This window comes from Silene latifolia, chromosome 6 (genome assembly GCF_048544455.1).
Source record: "Silene latifolia isolate original U9 population chromosome 6, ASM4854445v1, whole genome shotgun sequence".
NCBI lineage: Eukaryota > Viridiplantae > Streptophyta > Magnoliopsida > Caryophyllales > Caryophyllaceae > Silene > Silene latifolia.
In genome coordinates this window covers 4,223,395-4,238,662 of record NC_133531.1, presented here as the reverse complement: position 1 = coordinate 4,238,662, position 15,268 = coordinate 4,223,395, and the positions used below count along the sequence as shown (strand labels likewise).

The 15,268-nt window shown below is 31.3% G+C and overlaps 1 protein-coding gene across 2 annotated transcripts in view; it reads right to left on the bottom strand.

Annotated features, from left to right (window-relative positions):
* LOC141586056 (homeobox-leucine zipper protein ANTHOCYANINLESS 2-like) overlaps positions 1-15,268 on the bottom strand; it is a 37,897-nt gene that overhangs the window by 6,506 nt on the left and 16,123 nt on the right. The window contains exons 1-3 of one of the 2 annotated variants that reach the window (XM_074407167.1): positions 751-1,767; positions 321-577; positions 84-201 (exon numbers count right to left, since the gene is read on the bottom strand). In XM_074407167.1, coding sequence (XP_074263268.1) covers positions 84-201; positions 321-577; positions 751-999 — 624 coding nt within the window. In that variant the 5' untranslated portion in view covers positions 1,000-1,767. The other variant, XM_074407168.1, reaches the window with a different exon arrangement.

The following is a 15,268-nucleotide window of genomic DNA, read 5'->3' as shown; positions in this document are numbered from 1 at the left end:
CATCAGAATTAAAATCACTATATATCATCCTTATCATCCTTCATGAATCACCAAGATTGATACTCGTATTACAATCGACAAACCTTCATCTGAGTACGGCGATTTTGAAACCAAAACTTGACTTGTCTCGTCTCAAGACAAAGCCTTTTGCTAAGCTCCAACCTTTGCTTCTCATCAGGATGAGGACACTCTTTAAACACACTACATAAACAAAGAATACCATACACTCCCTCAATTACACACATATTTTGAAAAACGTAAACAATCTAATGAAACGGAGAATAAATAAAACCGTAAGAGAAAGTAAAAAATAAATTTACGATTCAAGCTCTTGGATTTGTTGAGGAGTGTGTCGGTGATATCTTTTCTTTCTAGGAGGAAGGTCAGCAATATCTTGATCATCACCAGAAGCACCTTCTAAATTATCACTTCCAGATCTACTATCATGATCATCTTCTCTACTTCTTCTCATCCCCACTCCAACATTATTGTTATTATTATTATTATTATTATTTCCATTTCCTTCATAATTCTGTTCTCCCAATCTTGTCACTTCCTGTCCCTCCATCCCAGTTTGCTGCCCCCAATTAAAAAGATAAAAAATAAAAAATCAGCTCCATACACAATAAATATCAAAAATTAATGAGCGAAAACAATGGCTTGGATAAGACGGTCTCATGGTAAGATTATAACCGTCTTATGCAAGACTAACTGATTGAGTGAGTGAAGTAAAGAGAGGTAAAACTATACAAGAGCAAGGGAAAGGCCAGGAGAGTTGAAAAAAGAAGAAGGCTTGTTGAAGGATGAGGTTGGACCCACAAGAGAAGAGTGAGTAATGGCACCAGGTGGCATGTTGTTGTTATTATCGTTTATGTATGATGATGTATTATCACCAGCTATTCTTCCACCACCACCACCACCACTACCACCGCCGTCTCCACCACCAACAACACCAGAAGAAGAAGCAGCACTGTTATCGAGAAACCCTCCAAAACTCATGAAAAAAGACACCAACTTTTTCTACTTTTTTTAATAAAGATTGAATTTTTAAGTACAACCCAATATAAATGAGATGAAATGATGAAATGGGTATGACATAAAAACAAAAAACAAAAAATGTTATTTAAGAGAGGAGATAAAGAGAGAAGACACAAGGTGAAGACTGAAGAGTGTCCAAATGTCTGCAATTCCTCTCTTAAATGACAACAAACAGAAAGATAGAGAAAGAAAGAAAATTAGTGTTGTTACTAAGACTAATACTACTATGAGTATTTATTAAGAGTTCTTAATACTAAATCAGCCTCTAGTTTAATGTTTATATACTAGTATTATATGAGGGTACGGTTGGTCTTTCTTAAGACAATTATATCCGTCTTAAGTATAAAACGGATAAAGAGGTTGTAATGGTGGTATTAGTGAGAAGAAAAACCCTAAGTAAGAGGTTGGAATTAAAAAAGGAAAAAAGTGTCGTTTGTGTAAAGGGGAATCTGCAAGGTTTGACAATTGGGAGAGGATGAAGAAGATGCTCCTATCATCTTTACCAAAAAGTTAGAGAGACTTTTAGGTGAAGAAATAGGGATAGAGAGAGAGAGAGAGAGAAGAGAGATGATGAATTAAGGGGAACAAAGGTGAAGATAAAAGGGACAGTTTATGTGGAATTTTCGAAGCCTTACAATTACAACAATAGGTACAACACAATATGCAAATACTACTACTGTACTAAGTTCACACACAGCTATTTAATAAAACAAAAACGTCGGTTGACTCTTTTTTTTCTTCAACCTTCCGTTGTTCCCTACTTTAGGCATCCGTTTTTATCCGTACAAATTCTTGTTTAAGACGACAAACAAATGATAAGGAAAAAAAAAGTATGCTTAGAAAATGATAAACTCTTGTTCAATCAACTTGCATGATATGAGTAATATTTGAAGACGGATATGACGGGGTTAAGGGAGATCAATTGTCATTTGTGTCATCTCATGGAAAACTTGTCCTACTAATGTGAAAGTTTCTCTTTCTAGATGTAAGAAAGGTAAGCATGTCACATGCTGAGAAAACTATGAAATTGAACACAACAATAGTGTAGACATGTAGACATCAAGCCGATCTGGGCTGTTTCCCTCTCGACTTTGGATCTTAGCACCCAAAAAGTCTGTCTGTACAAACCTAAATCAAGTACTCCGCAAGAGGTAGATAATTAAATTTGTAACTAGACATGGACATGTAATGATATACTCTTGTTTGTATGATAGTATGTATAATGAGATACTGATGTGATAAAATCTAGATAAATAAATGGAAATGAGATTAACATATTTATAGGGCTGATAATAAGATACCGAGTAATAAATAATTTGAATGCATAAAGAGAATTTAACATGTTTTTTTTCCAAAAAATACACTAGTGACTATTATGGAGCCGAATTACAGAATTATTAGTATATACACGTGTACGATATAATTATCATAAACAAATCTTTCAACGTATATATTGATTAGATTCATGACAGAATTATTAGTGTATACACGTGTACGATATAATTATCATAAACAAATCTTTCAGCGTATATATTGATTAGATTCATGTATGTAGTAAAAATGTATTGACTAGAACGGAGAAGTTAAACACATTATGTTGTTATCTATCTACAGCTACAAAAAAAAAAAAAAAAAAAAAAAAAAAAAAAAAAATTCACACTTATTTATTACGAGTATTAAAAATGAGCTTAATTGGTCATTTGTTTTGCTTTCAACTACCATGGTGTATACTGTATAGTCTACTATGTCATTGCACAAATTAATCTACTTTTGACTAATGTCTATAATATAGTCTTCGTAGACATGACTATTACTGTAGAACTCGAATAGTGACATATAAAGTCACATGTTAATAACCAACAACAAAGTAAATTTTCAATTAATTTTTGCTTGACAAAACAAAAGAAAATCACTGATTTGATGTTAGCAAAAAGCTTAAGTTAATGGTATGTGCATTATCTATAATAATAATAATATTACTTTAGTGTCTAAATAACTCCCACGATTATTAAGTTAATGGTATGTGCAATAGCAATAATGGTTCTTATTCATGGGGTCTTCACTAAGAACCCCAAATTATAAAGTTCCTCTATTGCAACTAAAAGTGTTCTTAAAATAAAGAACCAAGTTCTAAATAAGAACTTAGTTTGTTACATATTGGAATTTGGGGACCAATAAATATGACTTTGAAAAATGTAAAAGGCCAATTACATATAATCTATTTTTAATCTAAGAACTTTATATAAATGTGATCTATTGTAAACAAAAGTTCTTAAACATTGAAATTACTAAAATATGATATGGAAAAAGAAGAACTTTATATAAAGAAATTGTTTATCCTTGTGTTAGCAACAAAAAGAAATTGTTTATGAATGACTCAAGATGGATTGCATCGAAAATTACAACAAAGGATTGCTACTTCACCATAGAAAGAAGAGCCAATACTTTAATGAACCATTTCACTTTATTTCATCAAAATTCATATCCAAAGTAAAAAAAAGTCTTTGATTCTATTTGAAATGGAAACATGTATATTATTCATTCTTCAAAATATAAACCATTCTTCAAATCCAAAATGTATTATGTGAGGGAACTTGAACTACTTTTATTCTCATACCCAAAATGTGTTTTAAGATTAATATTTCCCTTTTATTTTGAAGAATCAATTAATACTCTTATATATATATTCCTACTTTTAAAACATACAAAATAATCTACAACAATATATACGACCCAGTTTTCCACTACCAAAATATTAAAACCAATTGTAATTCAGAAGTTTCAAAAGTAGTCTTGAATTTCCACAATCTACTTTAAAACTCTCGCATTTATTCCTAATATTATCTTAACACTCGTATAAATCTTCAACACTCCTAGCATCTTAGGTCCATAACCATTTTATTTTACCGCGTCTTGCTTCAGACAGCTGTTTCCCGTCTGAAATAAGACAAGTAACATGTTATTTTACAATAAAATATTGTTATTTTCTGATAACATGTTGCCATTATTTTTCATATCATTTTCAGGGTAAAATATAACACCTTTAGTGATAACATTTTGTGGATTAAATGGTTACATTCTCTTAAAAAATGGCAACATTTTGTTGGTCTTATTTCAGACGGAAAAACAGTTCGTCTTAAATAAGAATTTGTCTTTATTTTATGGTATGTTTGGTCCTTTGGAGATCAGGAATTGGAATTTTATTTCGTAGTTGATATATATATATATATATCAAGCATTTGGAAAGCCACTGGAATTGGTCTTACTTCCTTATCAATTCCATCACTATTTAATCTTGTATAACACAAATTCTTATTTCAGATGGTCACTTTTCGTTTGAAGCTTCAGACGGGCATATGTGACCATGTTATGGTTAAATGTAATCGTAATGGTACAACCAATTTTACCGCTTATGGTAACTTGTTTTTTAATAGTGGTCACATTTGATTGTAAAATGGTTACAAAATTCCGTCTTATTGCTTCAGACCAAAATTACTCGTTTGGAGCAAGACCAACTACTTGTATAATAAGTTCACAATATTTCCAATCAGAAATATTTTCAAAGACCTTCACCCACCCAGACCCAAGCCGCCCCTCCCAATTCCAAATCATATGAGCTTCCCAAGCATCATTAAGAAATAAGAAATTGAAATTCGAAATTGAATTCCAGACGGATTTTTGAAATTGAATTTTAATTGGACCAATTCGAACTTTTCACATGAACCATCTAGTTTAGTCTAAATTTGATCCATCTCGAACACGAGTTGAGATCATTTGTCACACTTTGTGTTTCATATCCTGTTATGTTATCTTCTTCATGTGACACAATATTAGTATGATATATAATCTACCATCTCTTTAGTTATATAAAGGTCAATGTATTACCAATGTTTGTAAAAGATAAAAGAAAAGGTAAAGAAAGTAACACACAAATTTACGTGATTCACTAACGGTCCGTTAGCTACGTGCACGAGGCAAAAGGAGAGATCAATATGGAGGAGTTACAAATTTCTTACTTAGAGATAGAGTAGATATAGGAAACTCTCTATAATCTAAATCGAAAAACTATGGAAAACCCCCAAACAGTCATTCGAAGTGGCAACTAACGAATTCAAGGTATTATAACAATAAGATCAAGAGACACAAAATTGAGACAGATGATCTGATGGCCCTAAATTCAACCTAAGTTTACACCAATTCGCAATTTGCAAACTTAGGTGAGATTATCAGTAAAACTCTTTCAAGTCTTAAGACTCTGCCACACCAGTTTTCCACTAACCTCTATTATTTCTTTATTGTTCAGACTTATCTCAGACTTTATACATTATCCGACAGACTCACCTTAGACTCTACTTTTCCACTTTACTCTTTTTTTCACAAAAAAGAAATGCCACATGTGATTTACTCATTGGTTAATTTCCTTTTAAGGTGGGTCAAGACTCACCCAAAGTTTTAAATTAGTCTTGGATTTTCAAGACTCAGCTTTAAGACTTTGTCAAGATTAGGGTAGATTATTGGTAGTCTTGAGTGAGTCTTGTCTTAAGACTTACCAAAATCTTGTTTCAAGACTACCAATAATCTTACCCTTAGGCGGTCATTATACGAAGTACTCCGTATTAATTAGTGGGTCTCTACTCTCTAATACTCGATTCATAACCACAATTAGTTTTGGAGTAATTAGCTTCACGACTTTTTCAAATCAAATCATAAATGAATTAGATTAGATAAAGAATTAATAAGCGAATTGAATTACTGTATAACATCTCAATTTCAGCACCTATATATGCGGTCAGATAATTAATTTCCATTGAATTTTGCAGTATTATACGAATAATTGCAGCATATACAATGTACCAGAACAAGAATTCAATGCCGTAATTATGATCATATAGAAAAATCAGTCGAAAAATCTAACCTCGAAATTTTGCCGCGTCGATACTAATTGATTTCGCAGTCATCTTCATAAATGGGGGAAAATTAGGGTTCTACGCAAAATTAATCACAAATGTCAATATCAATACTAGTATATCGAATTATCTAGTACGAGCAATTAAAAATCGATTGAATAATTGAACGAATTCATATACCAGATTTTGTGAAATCGTGTGCGCCGAATTTGTGATCCGCGATTTAGCCATTTTCGATCGATTGTGAAAGGAGCGCTGTCAATTTATGAGAAGATATGATGAATTTTTGAGTGATTGTAGAATTTAGGGCAAAAATTGATTTCATATTGATTTAGGGATAATGAAATTTCTAGGGTTTATGATCGTAAATTGGTAACTTAAAACGAGCAGTCTAATGTTTTTGCGGGAATGGTTTATATTTTCCCGCCCTTCGACTGAGTTAGAGCTTTTTTTTCCGGTTTCGGAGTATATTATCTGGTTTAGCGAGCGCGCGGATTCGAGCGGTACGAGTTTACAAGGGTCGTTTATTTCTTTACATGTGTGATTAGCCATATATTTACGGAATTTTTATATTTTATGTTTTTTTACTCCGTATTTAACTGCTCCTCCCACGTATAACATTATTGTTTTTTGTGAATGAAATGAAGTTTTTTCGTTTTATAACTCTAGTTGTAGAACGATTGGCACGTCTAAATTTATGTTCATTTTAAATAATTTGACAATCGAAGGTTGATTTCTTTGTAAGGTGTTATAGGGTAATATGATGTCATTATGTTAATTGCAAGTTGCAACGAACACGTTCAACCTTTAACAAGGTGATGATAAAACAGTAATATTTGTCGGGGTTTTGTTTGAAAAAACTAAACACCTTAATACTTTAAAGTTTCTGGCTTCTTTTTTTCTTTTATTACGATTTTATACGCCTTGTATGCAGCAAAGTTAATATTTGACATTAGAAAGAGATAAAAAGGCAGTTTGATAAACGACTTGTTGGAAGAATTTTAGCATATTCGAGACTTTTGGCATGTTTACCACCAATGTGCTAATTTTGGTGTTTGGAAAACAACACATTGAAGGAAAAACGGTAACTTCAGATATAATTTTTATTTTTATATCGTTGCTCAAGGATGCCCATCGTCCTTACCGATCCATTATTAGCTAGTGGTGTAGCTACACAGTTATATTGCATGAGACCTCACTATTTTTTTGGACAAATGACAAATTTTTTTCCGTTCAATTTATCTGATTTGAAAATCTTATTCAACGCCCTATAAAAAAGGGGAAATTTTACAAATGATTTTTAAAAATAATGCTCAAAAATAAAATATTAGTCATTTTTGGTTGGTTTTGAAAATATTTGTTGAAATGATGTCTACGTAGGCTCGGATTTTTCAAGCATGTGACAAGGAACAAACACGCCATTAGCAATGGCGTGTCTCTTTTGAGTATGAAATCCGAACAAACAGAAGCTTGGCAAAATGACACACGCTAAACACGCCATTAGGAGTGATGTGTCTTAGAAGAGAAACATGCCACACCCAGTGGCGTGTCTATGCAGTGTTTTTTTCACCCCACATCAAGAGGTACTGGAAATGGGTCATAAGGAGTAGCGTGTCTAAGAAGAGAAACACAGCATAGAGTTTGCAGTCGTCATTTGGCTTTAAATGTTAATACAAGATTTAAGAATAATGTAGTCAAAGAAATGTTTGGGTCAACAGCAGTGCAATTTCAAAACAAAAAGTTTGACATAGGATTTAATCGCCTAGGTGAGTTGAATAGAGAGGCACAACACTGCATAGACATGTCAATGGGTATGGCGTGTTCCTCTTCTTAGACACACTACTCCTAATGGTGTGTTTAGCGCGTGTCATTTTGCCCAGCTTTTGTTTGTTTGGATTTCATACTCAAAAGAGACACGTCATTGCTAATGACGTGTTTGTTCCGTGTTACAGGCTTGAGAAACTCAAGCCTACGTGGACACAATTTCGACAAATATTTTTAAAACCAAACAAAATGACAAATATTTTATTTTTGAGCATTATTTTAAAAAATCGTTCAAATGTTACGGTGTATCCTCAAGTATTTAAGTTTTCTATGTTGTTCCCCTACTTTTTAAAATTCTATGGTGTAGTTCTAAACTCTATACATTAGTTTATACGAAGCCATAACCTTATATATTATCTTTGCTAACTTATCAGGAGTAGTTTCTTAATTGATCTACTAAATCGTCTATTTACCATAATATCATTCCAATTACTCGATAACCTATATTCATTTACTTATTAGCCCCTGGAATTACCCATTAACCCATCAAAGAGATATGCAAATCTAACTAAATTCACCAAATCTCCATTATTATTTCATGCTTCATAACCGAGATTTTTAATAGTAGTTTTGCTTATTAAAAGTTACTCCTATTTGTACTGAGATGCTTCTCGTACAATATGGTAATAAACATTAATGAGTCAGAATAAAGCGCACAATTGCTTGATAGTAAACAAGTTAGAGAGTTGAAGGGGTCATAATCATGAGAAAAAGGATTGTACATCAGATGTACTACAGTGCCTCACATTTAATGAGTTTTTGTGTATTTTTTTTTTTAGTTTTATAGAGTTTATAAATTACATTTTAGTGTTATGACGTCAAAAATCAAAATTTTCCGAGTTTATATGTAATTTTTTTGAGTTATAATGTAACTTTTTGAGATTAATGTTTAAGTAAATAAACTCAAAAACTTTATAATAAAACTCATAATTTTTAAATTAGAACTCAAAAACTTTATCTTAATGCTCAAAAATTATACCATCTGATGTACTACATCAAATGTATAATCCACTTACTGCATAATCATGGATCGAAGAAATAACTAAGAAGTTTATGGGTACAATATAAAATATAAAAAGGGAAGGGTACAACATAAAAAACCGAAAAATTCAGGATACAACGACAATACTAACTGCGCATTGTTCTCGGCCCAACCTAAATGGTCGAGATTCGATACCAAGTCATTGCCTGATCAATCCAACCCGGCCACGACAATACTTCGCACTTAATTCACAATTTACACTTAATTCACAACGACAATACTGACTACGCGTTGTTCTCGACCCAACCTAAATGGTCGAGGTTCGAGACCAAGTCATTGCCTGATCGATCCAACCCGGCCAGGCGGCCACAACAATACTTCACACTTAATTCACAATTTGCATGAAGCTAAAACATACAAATTACGATAATAAGCATCGTTTAACAAAGCATTCTTAGATCTTAATTGGGTCATCAATGGAGCTGGCTATAATGTTAATGTGATGTGCTGTGTGCACTTAATGATCGTTCAAATTGCTATCTAATGTCGCTCAGAAACTTAAATGCAGTTGCATAAATAAACTTAATATAACAAAAGTCTTCTAACTATATTGTACTCATATATACATTATAACGTAAATTAATACCATGGGCACATGCACGCATGCAATATTATTATTACTTCTTGTAATATTTATATGCGTTACACTTGACCAAGAAATCATGAAATAAAAATTAATTGTAGAACTAATAATTATTGCATGCACGAATTGAATTAAATCTTCTCGATTAATTCATAATCAATTTATGTGTTCCATTTATATGATGCAAATTTATGTGTTCCATTTTTATGATGCATGAGACAATGATACAAGCATTCAATCAATTTTAATGATGGAACAATTATTTCATAGGGATTATTTGGATTGACAATCTTTAAGAACATACATTAATGTGTTTGGATTCTCATATAATCTTCATTAATTTGCACAACATGCATGAATAGGTTGATATTATTATGTGTACATTACTATATGACTATAGTATATTTTTTTGTGTTTAAAATGTGTGATAAAATATTAAAGTGGGCTAAGTGGCTTTACATGACTTTAATATACTAAGCACTCATTTCGTCGATCTAATTACCTCTGACTAAAATATCCTTCACAAAGTATAGAAAAAGGTAAATAGATAATTAAGACGATGGTAATAGTTTTTCTACAAAAGATCCTAAACCCTTTACATAAACTTTTAAGCTAAGGAGAGATTATTGTTTCATTAATTAAAGTCAACAATACGATTTATACAAACTAAAGGCAACAATTACATTTAAAATAGCTTAACAAAAATACAGATTCTTTCATTTTAAGCTCAATGTTCGACATCATATATTCTTAGGTCGACTGTTTAAATGTCGACCTTGTACTAGTTTTATTTTTATTTTTTTACTAATGACTACTTTCCATTGCCAATATCATTTTAATTAATAAACCACGTCATTAATAAAGACTAATTTACTACTTTTACTAACACTTTAATTTCAATTTAATTTGAAAACAATAATCCTATACTAACCTATTGTAAAACCCTACTTCATGACAAATTAAAGACTAAGGTCATGTTCTTTCATTCTAGCTTAATTTTAACGCATTCTAGTTTAGTTTAACTCAGTTCATATATCAGGTTCATTCAGTTCCGTTCAGCTCTATTAAGTTCAGTCCCTTTTAGCCGAAGAAAATAACAAGGCTTAATATTTTGCTAGATATTTATTAGATACAAAGGACCCAAAAAGGCCCAAATAATACAAGTAGTATATATAATATTATAATTAATCCAAATCCCCATGCATCCAATTTAAGGGTATTTCATTAGTACGACGTAGAGGCATATGCATGTAGATAAGCTCCACAACAAGCAAGTATTATTGGCCTTAAGTAGGCCTTTTAATGTATATGTACTATACTACTATATAGCTCTGTTAATTTCTATTTTACCAGAAAAATATAAATAAAAATTTTGTAGAATAATACAAGTTGATGGATTAGGGCATTAATTAATTTTAATTGCGGGAAACTTCCTAATTTGATCCATTAAAGCGGGAATCAATTCTACAACTTGATGTATGTGCTTGACAATTTTATCCAATTAAATGATGAACAGTGTAATAATCAATTGAATAACAATGAATCATTAGTCAATTTTGGATTTCGTATCAAAATAGCTTAGTTAGTCTGCATCGTCTTAGAATATCGTCTTAAGAGCTCACTCATTCTAAAATTTCTTCCTAATCAGTGGCGGAGCCAGGATTTGAACTTAGGAGGGCGGAAATTTTTTGGAGGGACGAACGACTAATTTCATAAGGTGCATTTGAAAAAAATTCGGAAATTTAACTAAAAACTTCGAAAATTTCATCCGTCAGGGGGGCGACCGCCTCTGCTAGCCCTCCTAGTTCCACCACTGTTCCTAATTACATTCGCTTTTGTGTTTAACAAAGGAGTTAAGTTTTGCTTTGCCCGAGCTACTAGTAAAGAAAGTGCATTTTATTAGTATAACTAATACAACAAATATTATTTAGCAGTTATGTAAGTTTCTCAAACCTTAACAATAAAGATCCACTTAAATGCGAGGTATTACACAAAAAAACTCAATTGGATCTTGAATGAGGTTATTCAAGATTGTTTATTTTGCAAAATATGGAATTGGAGCTTGGAGAATTAGTTTATTCTATACTGAGGGTACTATATGAGTAAAATAATAACCAATAAATTTACATATTAAACGAAGAATTATCGATCAGACATGTATATGTTACTAAAGCACCTAACATTTATTTTTATTTTGAACTTACAAATATACATTTTAAACAAACCATATTGAAAATAGATAAAGATTTTGAAAAAATCTTAAATATCCGTAGAAGACAGTTTCATACAATAATTATGATTATATAATTTATTTTAATGTAACGTTATTAAGATTTAGGCCTTAGTTTTTTCAGTTGAAAAAGTTGAATTGAACTAAAGGAAGTTAAAGTAAGTGTTAATGTGACTATGTGAGTAGAGCTGAACTAAATTAGACTAGTTCAACTAAGAACCGAACTTAAACTAAACTAGAAAGATTGAACATATTCTTAGATAATGATGAGGCCGGTGAATTCTACAATTTTATGACTATGTAATTATAAATTAAAACTTATAATTAAGACTATATAATTCCCATGTAAAAAAATTCAAAGATTTGGTGCCATAAAATTCAATAAATATATGAGGTGAACTCTTAAAAGGGTCTCCTACAACACCTACAAAACACAGCAAAATGTGACTTGATAATAAACGGTGACCTAATTACAATCACATGCAACCCAGAAATCCAGAGGTGAAACAACGCATAACGCACCAATTTCAACGTAAACGTATGTACTCCTTTCCTAAAGTCATTACTATTCATCACCAATGCAATTAATACGTACTAAACCATGCAGCCAATTTTGTGGGTGTTGCACATTTATTTCTTTGGGTATTATTACTTTTACATTTGGATCTTCAATTTGTGTATTCAATCTTCTTTATTACTCTTTCACCTTTGTTTTTTGGCTTGACCGTCAAGCTTGTTTGATGAGCTAAGGGTCTTAGATATTTTGCATGGGAAAAGATGTGTCTATTTCGAATTGTAAAATTCTACAATTAGGTCCTGTTCGTTTTAGCTGATTGGAGCTTAACTGAATTAAATGGAGTTGAGTTGAACTAAACTGAATGGAGTTGAACTGAACTGAACTAAATGGAGTTAAGTTGACCTGAACTGAAATGAACTGAATGGAGTTGAGCTAAACTAAACTGAACTAAATGGAGCTAAGCTGAACTGAAGAGATGAGCTCAACTGAGCTGAATTGAACTGAATAGAGCTGAGCTGAACTGAACTAAATGGAATTGAGTTGAGCGAAACTGAACTGAATGGAGTTGAGCTGAACTGAACTGAACTGAACTGAACTGAACTGAATGGAGCTGAACTGAAGAGATGGGCTCAACTGAGCTAAATTAAACTGAATAGAGATGAGCTGAACTAAAATGAGTTGAAATTAAGCCATAAATGAGAAAATTATTGTGTACTTAGATAGGTTATCATCACTCTACAACTTGCTTAATCCATTATTTTGAATTAAAAATTGATCAAGTAATTAGTGTAATTAGAGAGTCATTAATTACGTGGGTTTGACGTGAATCTGACAACTGGCTGGATTAGCTAGCTAAGCTTAATTAGTACGATTTAGTGTACTAATTATTTGTTGCATGGATCGAGTCTTCCTAGGAATATTCAGTACCGTTATTTGAATCTTAATTTTTCTTTTGTCTGAACCGTTCGTTATTGGTATCTAATTACATACATGAATTGTTACAAAATAAAATTACTCCCTCCACTTTTTTATATATAACGTTTTGCATTTACGAGTTAAGCCTTTGATTTTAATATTTACAAAAATATATTTGTTCAAAAAATATAAAAATGGTACCATTAAATCCTTACGAAAAACTCTTTCATATGAGTATACATATCATAATATTTAGTCTTATATTTTAAGAGCTATTGAAGAGAGATGTGAGTGTCTCGAAATGTGAGAAAGTCATATATAAAAAAATAGAGGGAGTATTATGTAGAACGGTTTTATCCAAGAGACAACCTCTTTATAAGAAAAATACTAACCTAATATCAAGAAATAAACAGTTTCTTACACAAAAGACCAGCTTACATATAAGACCGTCTTATTTTATAATTTATGGTTGATAAAACGTAGTTAACTTTTTGTTATCATTTTTCCTGGTGATATTGTTAAATTTTGGTATTTATCTACATATTTCAAATTTACTTTCTACAATTCAATTCATTCTACGTATTAGTTTAGTTTTAGGTGACAAAACATGGTTCTTGACTACTCAGTCTAATACAATGAATGAAGAGATAATCTTATAGTACCTGTCATATATATATGAAAGGGTGATATCAAAACTCAATACAGTCAAATACAATGAATGAAGAGATAATCTTGTAGAACCTGCCATATACATATGAAATGGTGATATCGAAACTCAATACCACTTAATAATGTTTTGTCATTTTCCTATAATCAATCAATTTACCCATCTATGAGCAAATCATCAATGATTGCATGAAAATACTCAAATTATTACTACCACTCTCTTGAGACATCATATCATATCATTTTTGAAAGTACCAAAACTCCAAAAGTGATGATAGTCAAGGCATATTTGGGTGGTCAAATATAAATGTAGTCAAGGAAATTAATCAAAATGTTCTATGACAAACATTAAATTCACTCCACAATCCACGGAATCTACAAAAATTTTAAGTTTACGTCACATTTTTTTTTGTGGGATGGGACAATAAGTACATAATAGTCTACAACTTTTGGTTTCATAATTTTGGGCAACTTTTATGTAAAGACTAAAGAATAATCAAGTGTTCAAGTTATGGAGATTGCATAATTAATAATGACATGACTTTATTTTGCATTCATTTTGACTTGATTGCTATTAATTTTGAACTTTTCAAGTCAAGCTTCTATTTTAGGAAAGGCATTGAATTATTATGCTTTTCACAAGGTTTAGTTTTGTCAAAAGAATTGAAGATCATTTGTTAAGTGTTCTTTTGGTTATGTTATTGGGTTCAGTTTGGATTTGAGTCGGTTGAAACACAAGGGTGATAACACTGTTGCATTATAAAATGATTTTATACTAATCAACTCAGATCACAAATTTTTATTTAAGACAAATGCATTAGTTAGTAACCTAAAACTGGTCAAATATATTAAGAATAAGATAAAAAACAGAGTATATGCTTACATGTTTAAGGAGATAATACTTAATTAACCCATTTTAATATTAAAATGAATACCCATTTTAAGGGAGACTAAAAATCCTAAATATGAAGCCAAAAATATTGGGTATGCAAACCAAATGTGAGGTCTATCCAAATTTGGAAATGTCAAAGTCAATATAGAGAGGCATAATTTCATTCATCAACTCTTATGGACCTAATTACAAAGAACAAATGCACAAATCCATTCATCAACTTTTCAACAACCCATGTTTTCTACTTAGTCCAAAGTCCAAACATAAGGCTACACTAGCTTCATTTTGAATTGACTTGAGATTTCAACCCTCACATAACGAAAGTCCTTAAGTCCTTCTTAGGACAAGGGTATCCATCTTAAAATAAATTAAATATGCTTTTACTTGTATATATAAGTTCTGTTTGGTCAAACTAACTTAGGTGCTGTTTGGCCTTGATTATGTAAAATAGTTTTTTCTTTTTAAAATGAGTTTATTTGCAAGTTACTTTTCAGAAAAACTTCGGTTGTTTGGCCAAACTTTTGTAAAAACGTTTTTTTAATAAATAATTATGTTTGGCCTAACTACTTTTTTGGGCTTTTTAGGCACTAAGAGTAAAAAGTAGAAGTAGAAGTAACAATTTTCTACTTCTACTTTTAGGGGTTAGTTATCAAC